The sequence below is a fragment of the Notothenia rossii genome (genome assembly GCF_949606895.1).
Source record: "Notothenia rossii genome assembly, chromosome: 6".
Classification (NCBI taxonomy): Eukaryota; Metazoa; Chordata; class Actinopteri; order Perciformes; family Nototheniidae; genus Notothenia; species Notothenia rossii.
Window position 1 is genome coordinate 10,380,465 of NC_136909.1, and position 14,156 is coordinate 10,394,620.

At 40.2% G+C, this 14,156-nt stretch overlaps 2 protein-coding genes across 4 annotated transcripts in view; both read left to right on the plus strand.

Moving 5' to 3' along the window:
• pebp4 (phosphatidylethanolamine binding protein 4) overlaps positions 1 to 1,969 on the plus strand; it is a 63,921-nt gene extending 61,952 nt beyond the window's left edge. For both annotated transcript variants that reach the window (XM_079686159.1, XM_079686160.1), the window contains one exon: positions 274 to 1,969. In XM_079686159.1, coding sequence (XP_079542285.1) covers positions 274 to 384 — 111 coding nt within the window. In that variant the 3' untranslated portion in view covers positions 385 to 1,969. The remainder of the gene's footprint in view (positions 1 to 273) is intronic.
• On the plus strand, positions 315 to 10,648 carry egr3 (early growth response 3). 2 transcript variants are annotated; one of them, XM_079686157.1, is made up of 3 exons: positions 3,070 to 5,520; positions 5,670 to 6,196; positions 8,781 to 10,648. In XM_079686157.1, exons 2-3 carry the CDS (start codon positions 6,043 to 6,045, stop codon positions 9,857 to 9,859), a joined length of 1,233 nt encoding a protein of 410 aa, XP_079542283.1. In that variant the 5' UTR covers positions 3,070 to 5,520; positions 5,670 to 6,042; the 3' UTR covers positions 9,860 to 10,648. The 2 variants fall into 2 exon arrangements, with proteins under 2 accessions (XP_079542284.1, XP_079542283.1); XM_079686158.1 differs by lacking the exons at positions 3,070 to 5,520; positions 5,670 to 6,196 and adding an exon at positions 315 to 391.
• The last annotated feature ends 3,508 nt before the right edge of the window (positions 10,649 to 14,156 follow it).

The window sequence follows — 14,156 nt, forward strand, 5'->3', positions numbered from 1 at the left end:
GTGCTGCTCAGTTAGGCCTCAGATCCCTTAAACACTGGCCGAGCGGTCACGAGAAACACTCTAGCAATGCACCAGAGATTACACTCAGACTGCGCTGAGTGTGTGTAGGATAAAAACATGTTGTCAAATAAACTTGTGAAGTTTGAGTGCTTAGGTTTTTTGATCCATCTACAAAACACTGTTCAATCAGACTGAAAATACACACGTTTCAAGTCCATGTCCCCTCTGAATATCTGTAAATACTTATACATTTCTGTGTTCATGTGTCAACAGGTGAATGGGATCTTCAGGCCTTCATCACAAGGTTTGACCTGGGAGAGCCTGTGGCCACTCTGCAGTTGCTCACCCAAAACTACAAAGACTGATTCTCGGATGCCTAAATGAAGAACCTGTCAGTACAATGATATAAGACAAGATGTTTCCCCACTTTCTCTGAATATAAGCACACAGTACGTTCTTCAAAGCTTGCAACAGGTCAGCCCTCTTTGCCTGTTATCTTATCACTGAGTTAGAGAGAGATTTCCTATTTGTGTTACAGCAGCTGCTATGTTTTGATGTCGCCCTGTATCTTCCGTCACGCGAAGGATTTAGGAGATAGTTCTGACCTCACTGGGGACTTCTTATTAGTTTCCAAACATCGTAAACCAGAAAAGGAAGACGGACCTGATATCACAACTCTTGTGGAAAGAGTGTATTCTAATTCAGGCGCGGAAACACGTCATGGCCAAAAAAAAGGAAGTGGGAGGTGAAACCGAGACCGCAACACTGCCGGATGCCGCAGTGGAACTTGAACCAAAATACTCAACATAGTGACAGGACAGGGGGAGGGGCATGCAGTGTGGGTAAAGGGAACTTGCTGTTTGTGTAATTGTTTATCATATTTCCATTGACCACTCTCACCTCAATTGGAAACATCGATGTGCTTTCACTTCATTGATTGATTCTTTTTTCAAAGTAAAAGCCGCTCTAACACATGTTGAAGTGTCCTTGAGTGTAACTTTGGGAGGATGAAACCGTTTTGAACTTTGGACGGTTGCATAACAGGCCTACCTGGTAGGTCTGCAGAGGATGGTGTGGATAAACTTTTCAACCCTTTTGACGAGGAGATACTTTTCAGACTTGCACGGGTCTTTGTAGAGGGTGGGTCAGAGTACCCCCCATGAGGAATATTGGTTTCTAACCAGCAACTCTCCTCTGGGAGGGGTTTGTATCAATACCCCAGATGTCTGGAAAAGGCTGGATTTACATGAGGGACTTTGATGTTCTGATGATCAATCTTTAGTTGGTGGTTTGCATTGACCCTGATTTGGTGTCTCATCAGTGGGCTAGGCAGGAGTAGGTAATGGAGGTTTTTTGTTCCTTTGGTGGTTAAGCCAGCCTTGGTAAACCCCTATGTGCCCTCCCGATGAACTCTGGGAGATCATTGATCAAATTGTCCTGCATCTGCTTTGTTTGCTTCCCCGACTTAACAGTCAAAGCAGCCGCGTCCACAAACAAAACAACCAAAACAATGCACACAAGCACACAGTTAGTCAGGCGGTCCGTTGCTTTTCAACAAATATTAAGTATCCTTCAGTGTGAATATCGCTTCTTGACCTTGATCTTATTTGACTTATGAAATCACATTTTTAACAATTGGCAAGGGTATTATAATTCCACACTCATTGTGAGGCATGCCAACTGGGAGAACATTCTTCCAAAAACCACCTACTTGAATCCATCAGTACACCATTGAAATGCCAAGATTTGTACTTCCAAATACACTGTGCATTTTTTTCCCCTCCTTTATATTTCGGAGATATCCTGCCAAAACAGCTGGGGTTTTGCCACTCAGCTTCCTTGAATGTGTTTATTTTTACTCCAAATGTCAGGAGAGTTGAAATATTGTGATTAAGAAAAACTGACAGCTGTAGTTCAACGAGGCACAGTATATTGCATCTCTGGAAAAAATAAATAACTTCTCACATCCCCTGATGATAAGGCAAATGCATTTAATATTTTCTTAATGTATTCAAACTTACATTAATTAAAAGGAATTTGTATAATCAATTCAATTGCCTAACCGGCGCTTAGTGATCTAATATGCATTCTGACTCGAGTCTCTATTCTTCTTTTCTCGCTGCTGCTGGAGAAGTGCGGAAGTTATATTTCACGGGGGACTTCCTGGAGTTCCTCACTTGTTGTGAGCAGAGGCCAAATGGATTTGGGTGTGACATCCAAAGCATGCTCTGCTGACCACTTTGCACGTGTATTCTCTGTTTGTCCAACAGACTCATTCAGAGCTCTGTAGTCCACCTGGAGGTTTGAATCATGCCTCTGAATGAATTTATATTAATATACTTATTTAATACACTTCTTCTTTTGGCTTTAGTCAACGTCTGTCTCCAAGAACATCATTCACAAATGAGAAACGGTGAATTTTAAAATGCACCTTTTGACCTTTAAACATCTTTGCCAAGGTATCCGGTCGGGCTTGTATCTGAAGAAAAATGTTTTTCCTTTCCTAATAACACTGAATAGTAAAACATTATCCAGACAAATAGCAATGATGGGTAGGGTAACAACGCTCACTTTTAACTCATGCAAAACTGGACTAAAAAAGAAATGAAGCAACATATTTTTACGGATGATGTGATGACAAAAATGTGTTTTCATTGGATATGTGTTAATCTTTCTTTAACTGAATTCATATTAGAGATTCTCCAAATTCAAAATGTAGATGCTTTTCAAATAAAAGGCTGTAGTATGAAAAGTCATAGTTTGGAAATATGGAGATTTGTTTTGGGATTAAAACACCTGCAGATTGATAAACCATATACATATATAATACTTCTCATGCAATACTGTCACCATGACAGTGATCATAATATCAAGAGATATTTCCTTTACAACATCATGTAAAATAATGGATGTGCAGTTACTGTTTGGCTAATTAGAATAATGTTTATCTATTCATATATTTATAACTAACAGCAAGGAACATCAGTTGTAGTCTTCCTCCATGAAGCCTGGAAAAACTAAACTAATTTGACTATATATCCGCAGTGCCTGGGCAGTTTTCCACTTTAAAACAAGCCTGTGCTTCCATGGAATCCCGGTATGCAAAAGAGGCCTGGACGCTGCAGTCAAAGAGATTAAACGCCACGACAAGCACAGAGGGCCAGGCCCAGGTGATCAGATACAGTCGAGGAAATAAACCTGCAACAGGTAGGTGTTCCAACTTTCCGGCGAGGCGCCGCAGCACAGTGAGTCCTTATCACGCTGACCTGAGGGATTTCTCTCATTTGATTAAACCCATCAACACTTTTTCCACGGCTCTCTGTCTCTCGGCCCACTGAACTGATCAACCCGTGCAACTTCATGAGGTAGACAAAAAAACAGGAACAGCACATAATGTGATGCATTTAGGATGCAATAAACTGCTATAAATATACTACCTCTTATGCGTAATGTGTGACGCAGTAGGTCATGTTATTGTTCTGCATTACATTATGATGTCAGGATTACCTGTTTTTAGCCCAAACCAATCATACATTCCTGTTTGTTGTTTTTCATGCAGTGGTATAGACAATAGAGCCTTTTACATACTGTATGTTAGCACATATGCTTTCCATAGGTGTGGAAATTGTTCCTAAAATGTATATTTTAAAAGATGTTCACCTTTTGACCTTTGTTTCTAAAGCAGTTTGTTGAAATATATCAAACTGTTTATATGCGGTAAATAGCTTATGTGTCCCCTCTAAAGAATGTATTTTTCACTTGAATGTTTAATTATTAATAGATAATGGTTACAACTATAACAGCCTCTTAACATTGAATTCCAGCTTTAACATTTGATAGGCTAAAAACGGAGACCAAATGTAAATATAAAAACATTAAATTGGTGTTTAAAATGGCCTGATAAACTATGTACATACTCTATGTTCATTGACATTTAGTTCAAAACAGCTCAAACTCAAGAAAAAATCACTAATGTCTTGTTCCTTCTGACCTGGATTAATGTGCTAACAGTGATTCAGAGGACTACTTTTAGCACATTTAAGGAGTGAGTCAGTTTAAGGCAGATGATTAAGTCAACATAGAAAATCTTTCTTTGGTCGGACACAAGAGTGTTGAATTGTTTTAACAAGTCTGTGAGGATCATTGTTGTCTATTTTGTTGATTCAAGGTACAAGACATCCTGAGAGGAACCTACTCTGTCTGCCCGCTGGTATGACTGCTACTGTATGATAAAACACAGACAGACAGACACACACACACACACACACACACACACACACACACACACACACACACACACACACACACACACACACACACACACACACACACACACACACACACACACACTGAGGACTTGCCTGTGGTGATGAGCCACACCAGATCACTGGCTGCTGTGTTTGTGTTAGCCCCCTAAACACAGAGCATGATTCAGACTAATTCTCCCACACACTCTGTTTACACTTCTGGTTCATTGAGGTACTATTAATTTCTCAGGTCTGAATATTCAGGCACTGACATTTCATTCAATATTTTCTGTGAGATTTGCAAAGGCCTGTGTGCTTCATGTTGGTACAGCTAGAGCAGAAAGTGCATAGCTTACACCCAATTTAGTTAATCCCTACTAGACTTTTAATGAGGAGTGCAGAGTGTGATAGTGAGTTGAAAGCAGTGAGTAACCCCAAAGATTTTTAGTAAGTCTTATTTTTCTTTTTTTAAATAACTCCATTCTAAAGGATATAAAGTCAACCACTGTGTGATTTTGTTTATTTTTCACAAGTTTGAGAATAAGTAAAAAAGCGACCCATGACGCTCCATCCACTGTCTTCTCTTCTGTGGCTTCCGATCACTTTTCCACTTGTGCTTCACCCGGAACTCACATGTCCAAATACAGACAGAAAGGGGCGGGGCCGGACACTGCCCTTATTTGGAGTTCCACTTAAGCGGTCACTTTGGCTCCAAGTCAAAGCAAGCCTTCGGATTTACAGTGCGCTGCTTGCAATATTTACAAGCGATTAACTCCGTCAATAACTGTCTTTGTTAAGTGTTGCTGCTTGAAGAAGACTGTTTCCAACAGTTGTTCTGCAATACAGGACGGATAGTAGGACAGTTTGAACATACACTAAAAGCAACAACAAAGCATATGCCGTAGAAACAAATAATTTTTTCTTTATGCTTATTTGGGCAAAACGTATTTAAAAGAAAGGCCAACACAGACAAATATTTCAATATGTGTATATGAACAAACAGTATGAAGGCCTTTAATGACTTAAAGTATTTTAATTGTTTACGATTAACAGCCTCTTTCTCTGTTTCTCCATCTCACACACTGTCCCTCACTCGCACACACACAGCTGCATAAAAAGCTCCCAGTGTGCGTGATAGTCCACAATGGACATCATAATGCCTGATAATAATACAGATAACAGCTGTTGAATCCCTCTAATGTTTTCCACAAGGACAGGAACAGAGGAGAATCGTCCCGGTGAAGGACGCATCTGGAGCAGCAGTGAAGATTTGGTAAACTTCTGTGGCTCGCTATCTATCGGAGCCTTTTGCCTCCACTGTAGTTTCCACAGCTTGACGCGCGGAGAGCATGGGTGCTGGGCGCTCTGTCCATATTTGGTCATCTACGTCACGCAAATGTTCCATCCCCCTATTTAATACAGGCAGACTGGAGTCCCCTATCCAGCTCCAATAGAGCAAGTAGAGCTGCTCTTGTGCAACCAACACCACCACCACCTCCTCCATTGATTCACAGACTTCACATTCCCCCACAAGCAGCCCATCAGCTTCCACAGTGATCAGATTAATAACAACAGTAGCCTGTGATCACACAGGAGGAGATACCCGGCGCTGCTCGTCCTCCGCGGGATACTTGGATACAGCAACAGGATCCATCCCTGCTCCTCTCCTCTTTTTTCTCTGATCCACACCTGTGTTTTCCACTTTTGAGAACACCCGCTGTGTTTTTTTTCTGAGAAACTACTTGGATACCTGCGAGTTGTCCTTTTTATAAATGTCGGACTGACTATAACTGCTATGACAGGGAAACTAGCGGAGAAGCTCCCTCTTACGATGAGCAGTTTAATAAACACGATCCCTGACAGTCTCTACCCAGAAGAGGACATCCCGACGTCTATGAATATTTTCACCAGTACGGAATCTATTAACCACTATTCACAGATGAATACAGGTAAGATTTTTTTACTTTTCCGTGTATGAGTGTTTTGATAAAAGTGGTTCAAATTGCGATGCGTAAGGCAACAGTTGTCTTGGGTCTCGGAGCACCTGTTTGCGCTCTGGCTGTTGCGGACAGACGCACAGACTCCCGTACTCAATACTTTTTCTCGGGGTCAGGTGTAACACCGGACTCTACGAATTAGATACACCTTTAATGTGACAGACTCTCTGGTCAGGCATGTCATATTTGTTACGTTTCCTTTTATGTTTATCATTGTCCGTAGCCGAAATGTCTCTCACGCAACATAAAAAAGGTTCTGAAATCAAAACTTTTTAAAAACCAAATGCTAAAACATTATATTTGTAAAGATATACACGTGTATAGTGATTTTAATTTGGCAAAGCCGATGAGTGTTTGAGGAAATGTCTAATTAACGGCTGTGGAAAACAGGCTGTTATACGCAAAGTACTCAAAACGCAATCGACTCCTGACTGAAACTGAAATCTCAACTCTCGGAGTGAATACATTTCTGTGGTTAAACTGCAAAATGCCACTGATTCATTAATCCAACATCCACCCGTAAAGATGGGTCAGCTATTTAGGAGAATGCCTTTCATTCACAACTCTATTAACATGACACAGATTAGATTTCAGTAGGCGTGTGTGGCTGCTTTTCCCTATATAAAATGTTTAGACACAGGGCCCCCTGAACCCACTTAGTCACTAAATTGCGAGGCCGAATTTATTGATTTATTTGGTGCTAAATCCAGATTAAGGTTTATTTCTGATTAATTCAGACGCCTCCAAAGATGACTTTAGCTTCGGCTCAGTGTTGGCATTAAATCAATCACTAATTGTACAGGCTCACCTTCGGAGGTGATGGGTCAATGCTGCACCAAATATACTAAATCTTTAGTATCCTGGCGTGGCGAGGATCACCGTGATGCACTGACCGCAATTTACATTTGCCCTGTCGAACTTTGCATGAAACATTTTTATTCTCACGTTTTTTGTTCACAATTTAAAACAACCCCTTATTTTTAAATTACCACGTAATGAACCCCCTTATTTACCTAAGAAGTGTACGTTTTTAATTATCCCAGCGCCAGGTCTTATAAATAGTATACCTCGTTTATTTTTAAATAAGTACATTAAATACAGGAGACACACTTGCAACATATGACATTTCTCTATTAACAAGGCAATACAATGTTTATTTATGTTTAATTGTAGTCACCTCTGACAGGAAATATTGAAACAAATGAAGCTGAACATAAAAATATATGTTTCAGTACAGGTGTGTGTTGCTCTGTTAAATATGACTCATCTTGATGAAATTCACGTTATACACTCAAAATGTAATATATAAGATTTTTTTGCAGATTTCATATTTTTGTGCAAATAACAATAATTTCTTTTTAGAGTTCCATGTGTAATATTTCCAGTGAAGCAGCTGTTTACTTTGCCCCTCAACGCCGCCTAATAAGAAATAGTGATGAATTATTGTATGCCTCTTATTCTCTCAAAATAAATCCCACAGTTCAAAGAACCTCCTAAAGACCAAATATTTAAAGTGTAATGCTTTAATATCAACTCAGGCTTGCTTTCCAATTCCAAGCCCCCCGCCACTAAAAAAAAATGCCACAAGTGTCATTGTCCATATTCACCTCATGTGTCTCAATGCCATTGTGCTATAAGTAATTTAGCTTTTGTTTGCTCAATTATGATCTCCCTTTAGCCAAATTCCAGCAGGCGGTAATTACTGGGAGTGAATATTTAAACACTCCTGTGTATCATTCTCTGCAAATGAAAAGAGATGTCTATTTTAACTTGTGTGAAAGAAAGATTTCATTGTAAACGTCTCACATTAAAGCCCTGAGAGCACGATCAGCACATAAATGAATCCCCATTAAGCACATCTGTGATGGTTTTTATGGCATCTTTGGAATAAGTTAAATGTGTGTGTGTGTGAAGTGTAAGATTCTGTAGAATTAAAATATCAGGGACATTTGGGGAAATGTTGTTAAGCTCACTAATGCCGAGATTGGATTGGAAACACTTAAAATGTTTTACCCCCGTTATGTGCAGATGCTGCAAATGTGTTTTGAATCCTTGAGCGTGATAGATGTGGCGTCTCCCTTATAATCCTCCCTGCTGTAAAGAAATCAGATCTTGCCATTCAGTTTGGCTGTCCTCCTCAGGGACACAATGACTGGATCAAAGGGGGTGTTTAGGTCTTGATTTATGAGGGCTTGTGGGATCTGAGAGAGAGAGACACCACTGTCTCACATGCAGCAGTCACTCACTTAACTTACAGGTCTGACAGCGCTCACATTTCTTTATGAACTCCAGTGGACTTCTTTTATTTTTCATTTGTTGGCACACTATTACAGAGAAATGCAAAAAAGCTGAATTTTGGAAAAACGGATTCTTCAAGATCACAAATCTTCACAAAGTGAATTTTCTAGACTTTATTTAACAACTTTTGCCACATTATCAGCTATTGAAAGCTTTTCTTTTCAGCTTTTTAAAATTCTTGTATGTGCAACAATATGGACGATTTATTCATTATGTCTGTGTTTGTGCTTTTGTCTAGATAACATCATGGATCTGGGCATGGGAGGCGAGAAAGCATCCGCAGAGATTCAGTATGGATCCAGCTTCCAGTCCAACCGCAGCGGGCAGACTGTCACCTATCTGGGGAAGTTTGCCTTTGACACTCCTCCGTCAGGGGGCCTCGGGGGCTCCGGGTGGTGCTCTGATAACAACATCATCAGTCTTGTCAGTGCGGGGATCCTGGGCGTCTCTCCATCACCCGGCACGGTCACGTCGCAGACATCGTCCTCCGCAGCCAGCATGGGCGGACAGACGTCAGACATGGATCAGGGGTACGGTCCTCCGCTGCCTGCCTACTCCACCTGCGGTGACCTGTACCAGGACCAGGTCTCCTTCCACCACAGCCCGGCCACCAGCAGCGGACTCGCCTACCCGGGCAATGACTACCACTCCACATCCAAAGCCTCCATGGATGGCAGCCTTTTCTCCATGATCCCCGACTACAACCTTTTCCACCATCAGGGGGATGTTGGCGTGATGGAGCACAAGCCCTTCCAGAGCATGGACCCCATCCGAGTCAACCCTCCTCCCATTACACCCCTGGAGACCATCAGGGCGTTCAAAGATAAGCAGCAGATGCACCCAGGTTTCCACGGGGGGCAACAGCACCCTCCTCAGCACCACCCACCCCCACAGACTCTCACCCTCAAACCCATACGACCTCGGAAGTACCCCAACCGTCCCAGCAAGACCCCTGTCCACGAGCGGCCGCACGCCTGCCCGGCGGAGAACTGTGACAGACGCTTCTCACGCTCAGACGAGCTCACACGTCACCTTCGCATCCACACAGGTCACAAACCCTTCCAGTGCCGAATATGCATGCGCTCCTTCAGCCGGAGCGACCACCTGACCACACACATCCGCACACACACCGGCGAGAAGCCCTTCTCCTGTGAGTTCTGTGGACGCAAGTTTGCCAGGAGTGACGAGAGAAAGAGACACTCAAAGGTTCACCTGAAACAGAAGGACAAGAAGCCGGCTGACAAGAGCAGTGGGGCGGCTGGGAGCCACAGCTCGCCCCCCAGCTCCTGTGGGGGGCCGACAGGGGGAACGTCATGACCGTCACTACACACACTTGGACTGGACCCTCACCATGCCCCATAAAGAGACTTGGGAAGACGGGATCACGTCCGCTATGAGATAAATAGGTGACTCTTTTACTCTCTTTTACATCCCCCGCTCTTATTTCCATAGTTCCTTCTATTTTGAGATGGATGACTTTTAGTTTAAGAAAAAAAGGAGAAAGGCTGCTACACCCTTCTCTTTCAGCTACTGTAACACAAAGAAGGGCCCCTTGGCACATTCTGTCCACAAGGTCACTTCATATAGGTTTGTGGGCTGGATACACTTTTGTCAATTTTACTGAGAATTTCTAAATTGAAAGGAAGCCAAGCGTCAAAAAACTAAATTAAATGGAGCTTATTTAAAGGGTGAGTTGTCTGGGATGTATGCATTTATTTTATTAGGCTGTTTTAAAAAAGTGCAATTGGTTATATTTGTGTACTGTCATGGATACCTTATTAGTGGCACTTGACGGTCTTTTTGTTGTATTTTGTTGAGGTGTCGTGTTTTTTTATTTTCTATTTGAATGTTGTTTTCGAAAAAGAATGTGCCAAATGTATTGTGGTGACACAGCCAACCTTGTTTTTTTATTATTGTGCCTGACATCTGCCAAACATAACAGTGATATCAGCTTAGCACACATGTTGATTTAACGGAAAGATCAGATTCAAATAGATTTACCTGCACAAATTGGTTAAGTCTACATAATGACTGAATGGGTTACACAAAGCAAACCGATGTCTTGTCTTGTTACTTGTACTTATAAAACAAACATGCCTGCAGCAATCAATGCCTCTGCCAATACTTTATTTATTTGTAGTCACTGAGAGACACTGTGTATTTGTGTTGCCTTTTTTTTTATACGGTGGCTTTATGTGGCGTTACCAGATATCATTTCTTTTTTTAAAAAGCTCACCAATACTGTTCATTTTTCTTGAGTTCTGCAATTATATGCAATATATTAATTACATGTGCCACCAACCCGTAAATCAGATGAACCAAGAGCACAGTTAGAAAGACTGAACTATTTAAATAAATAACACTGGGTTGTAAACCAGCAGTATATCAAAGCAAAGAGGAATGAAGGATTCACGGTGTAAAACAGACTACTTGGTATAAATCACCTAAATCTGACCAGCATATGGTAAGGGGAAAATGAAAATGTCCATATCCATGTTTACATCTTTTTAATACAGAGAGACTGAGTTGTGACTTAGGGACTTGTTGTTTTTGTACAGTATACACACATGTATGCAGGTAGCTATACAGTAGAATTTTCAGTTTTGTACTCAAATGTCAAATGCACCATAACTCAGTATTAAATTGTGCATATATGTGCATGCCTTCGTGCACACTATGTAAATACAAATGACTGCATAAACAAGAACTCTCAATTGACTGAATGCTTGTGGGAATGTGTCTTAAAGCTTTTAGTAATGTAGTTATAATACGGAATATTTTGTTGTCATAGGTTATTTCAAAACATTTTAGAGCACTGCAATAGTGCCAAATATGGTGTATTATCTTCCATGAAAGCAAAAAAAACAATAACAGCATTTGTAAGTGGTTTAAGGAAGCACTAATGTGTTCTCTGAATAAACAGAAAGACTTTTTACATTTGTTTATCTCCATTATAGTAGCAATCAGTTATTTCAATTAACACATCTTCCCAATTTCTTAGCAAACACTGGTTACTCTCAGATGGACAGAAGACTAAATGACTAGATTATTTCTAAAACCAAATCCATTATAGGGCAATGCCAATATGTGTCCGTCTCTGATTGTTAATTTGTCCTGATTTGAAATAATAACTATTCTATGAAACATGTTGTGTAAGCTTATCTCCTCTGTGAGCTTCTATGGGATCTTAACATTTTATTATAATGATATTTACAACAATGAATACATTCTATATGCTTAGAAAAGCATATAACCTTTCTCTTAAAAATATGGCTTTTTTGGTAGTCCAAAAATGTGATTTGGCCCATTGGATAAAAAATGTGAGGTGTTATAATAAGCTTATCCATGTTTTAATATAGTTTCTGATGTGTCCTACTTGGACCAACAATATTTCTGGTTATTAGTTGTGCTCTCTAACTACTAAAAAAAGTGTATGCCCTATTCCAAGCTTGAAAAAAAAAACATTATACCAGTCAGTAGACACGGCAATCAGACTTAAAGAGAATATCGACTGATAAATGCAAAGGCCAGAGGAAGAGTTCAGGAAAGCAATGCCAAAGAGAACACAGGGCACACAGAAGGCCATGCTTTCCCCTCCTGTAACAACCAGTTTGACTGCTGAGCTTCCTGGCAACTTTCCACTTATTTTCCAATTAATTTGGCCTCAGAGAGCCTCAACTCATCTACATGGATACATTAACAGATCTCCTTGCACTTTTTCAAGTAGTTTAAAAGTCCATGCACCCTCTAACATCTAAATGTAAATCGATAGTTTTGTATTATGAAAAATAATTGTTTTGCATGGACGGCAAGCCAAACTTTTCTCAGCTTAACTCAACTGAAATCCCAAACTACCAAACAAAAAATATAATTTATTTCACATTACACAACATTTCTTATGTCTGATTCCAGATAATTTGCTAAAAGACAACTAAGATTAAAACATTACTTGTGGATTTGCCGAAATCTTGCAATGGGTAACAAACTCTAATGTAAACATTGTGTAGCAGACAGCCTCGTGGAGCTAACTCAAATAAATATATATATATAGAACGCACACGAGTTGATAGGAAATATGAAATGTTTATCTGGAATAATTTGATGTTAGACATTGTTCATTATAGACCTTGAATCTTTTTTGATTTATTTGACCAAAAATGATGCTCTTGTGTGCTCTTGATTTGACACTCTGCTGGTGAGAATGGGTGTTTGTAACTATAATATATAGGATGTGGCCTCCTCTGAGAGAAAACTGTCTTTATGTTTTGCTTTGTGTTGAGGAATGATGCAGGGTAAGGTGGAGACTACACCAAACCATTTCCACATCTAAATGAAGCCATGTAATTACCACTTTGCAAACTCAATATTTCATCGTTCATATCCTCTCACTGTGTTTGTCACTTTTGTTTGGTGACACTTTTATAACGGACAGAAAGGTTTTGTAAAAAAAGTATATGATCCACCCTCCATGCCACTCCTTGAATATAGCTTGGTGGTTGAACAATACAGACTGCACCGTGTTCTGCTGAACAATAACTCTGTGTAATGTGTGAATGCTGTAGAAACAACCCCCTCTTAATAATGCTTCTCTAAGAATAATTTATATTATGCTTTTTTCATGTTTTACTGTCCAAAAGTGGGCGGCTGAAACGCTCTGAAATTGGAATTTGCCTCATCCTCGTTCTCTGCTCCATGTTGGATCTGAGCCAACATCTGCAGCCATCTTTGTGCCAAACTGGGTTGCAGGGTTGGCTGATCAAAAACAATATGAGATGAGAACTCCACAGGAGAAACAAATCATAAATGTGACCTCAGTCTGCTTGCAGTTGAAGGCAGCCTTGTGCTAATGTTTGTGTTTAACTGTTTGATTTAGTCTCCGTGAAGTTGGCCTTGGGCACGGCAATAGGCTTGGGCTCATTCGTGACAATTAATAATTACAAGATTTAAAAAAAAAATACTCATCTTTTTAAGAGATTTCCATCATGTGTGTAGATATAGGCTACTCATGTCATCTTATGGACAACAGGGTGGCTTCAGGGATTTTGTGGTCTTCAACAGTGACACTATGGTGTTCAGATGGAGTCGATACTCACTGTTTTCTGTTGTGTTGTGTTTTCCTTTTCATTACAGTATATCCTCATGTTTGCATGTGCACGGAAATGTTCCAAAGTGCTGCCCTACGATGTGGTGGGTGGTGCTCATTTCTTTATTATGCATGAAAAATAATTCACATTTTGTGAAACGGGATAACAACAATTGAAGACGGACAATTGAAAACACACACTGGGATAACTGTTCTGTTGGCTTTTTTTTCTCAAGAAAACAAGGGGTCTTGTTTAAAATGTTGTTGATGTCTTTAGCCTATTTCATGTTTTTATTACCTTATAATAAGGTCATTTTATGATGAGCTGAATATTGAAATGAATTTTACTATATCCTTGTGATGGGGAGATGTGCTCCTCTGTTTACTTGACACTTCAGTTTGTTGTAATGCAACTGTTTTGTTATTTCTATGTAAGTACTTGAATAAAGAAAAATATCACTTGCCTTCAGTTTTCCTGGGTCTCTTCGTGCACGTACATACCGAACAGATCTGACCTGATAAAAGTATCAA

Coding starts and splice junctions, on each gene's coding strand:
- egr3 (XM_079686157.1), top strand. CDS start 6,043: ATGACAGGGAAACTAGCGGAGAAGCTCCCTCTTACGATGAGCAGTTTA. Junction 6,197..8,780: donor CTATTCACAGATGAATACAG/GTAAGATTTTTT, acceptor GCTTTTGTCTAG/ATAACATCATGGATCTGGGC.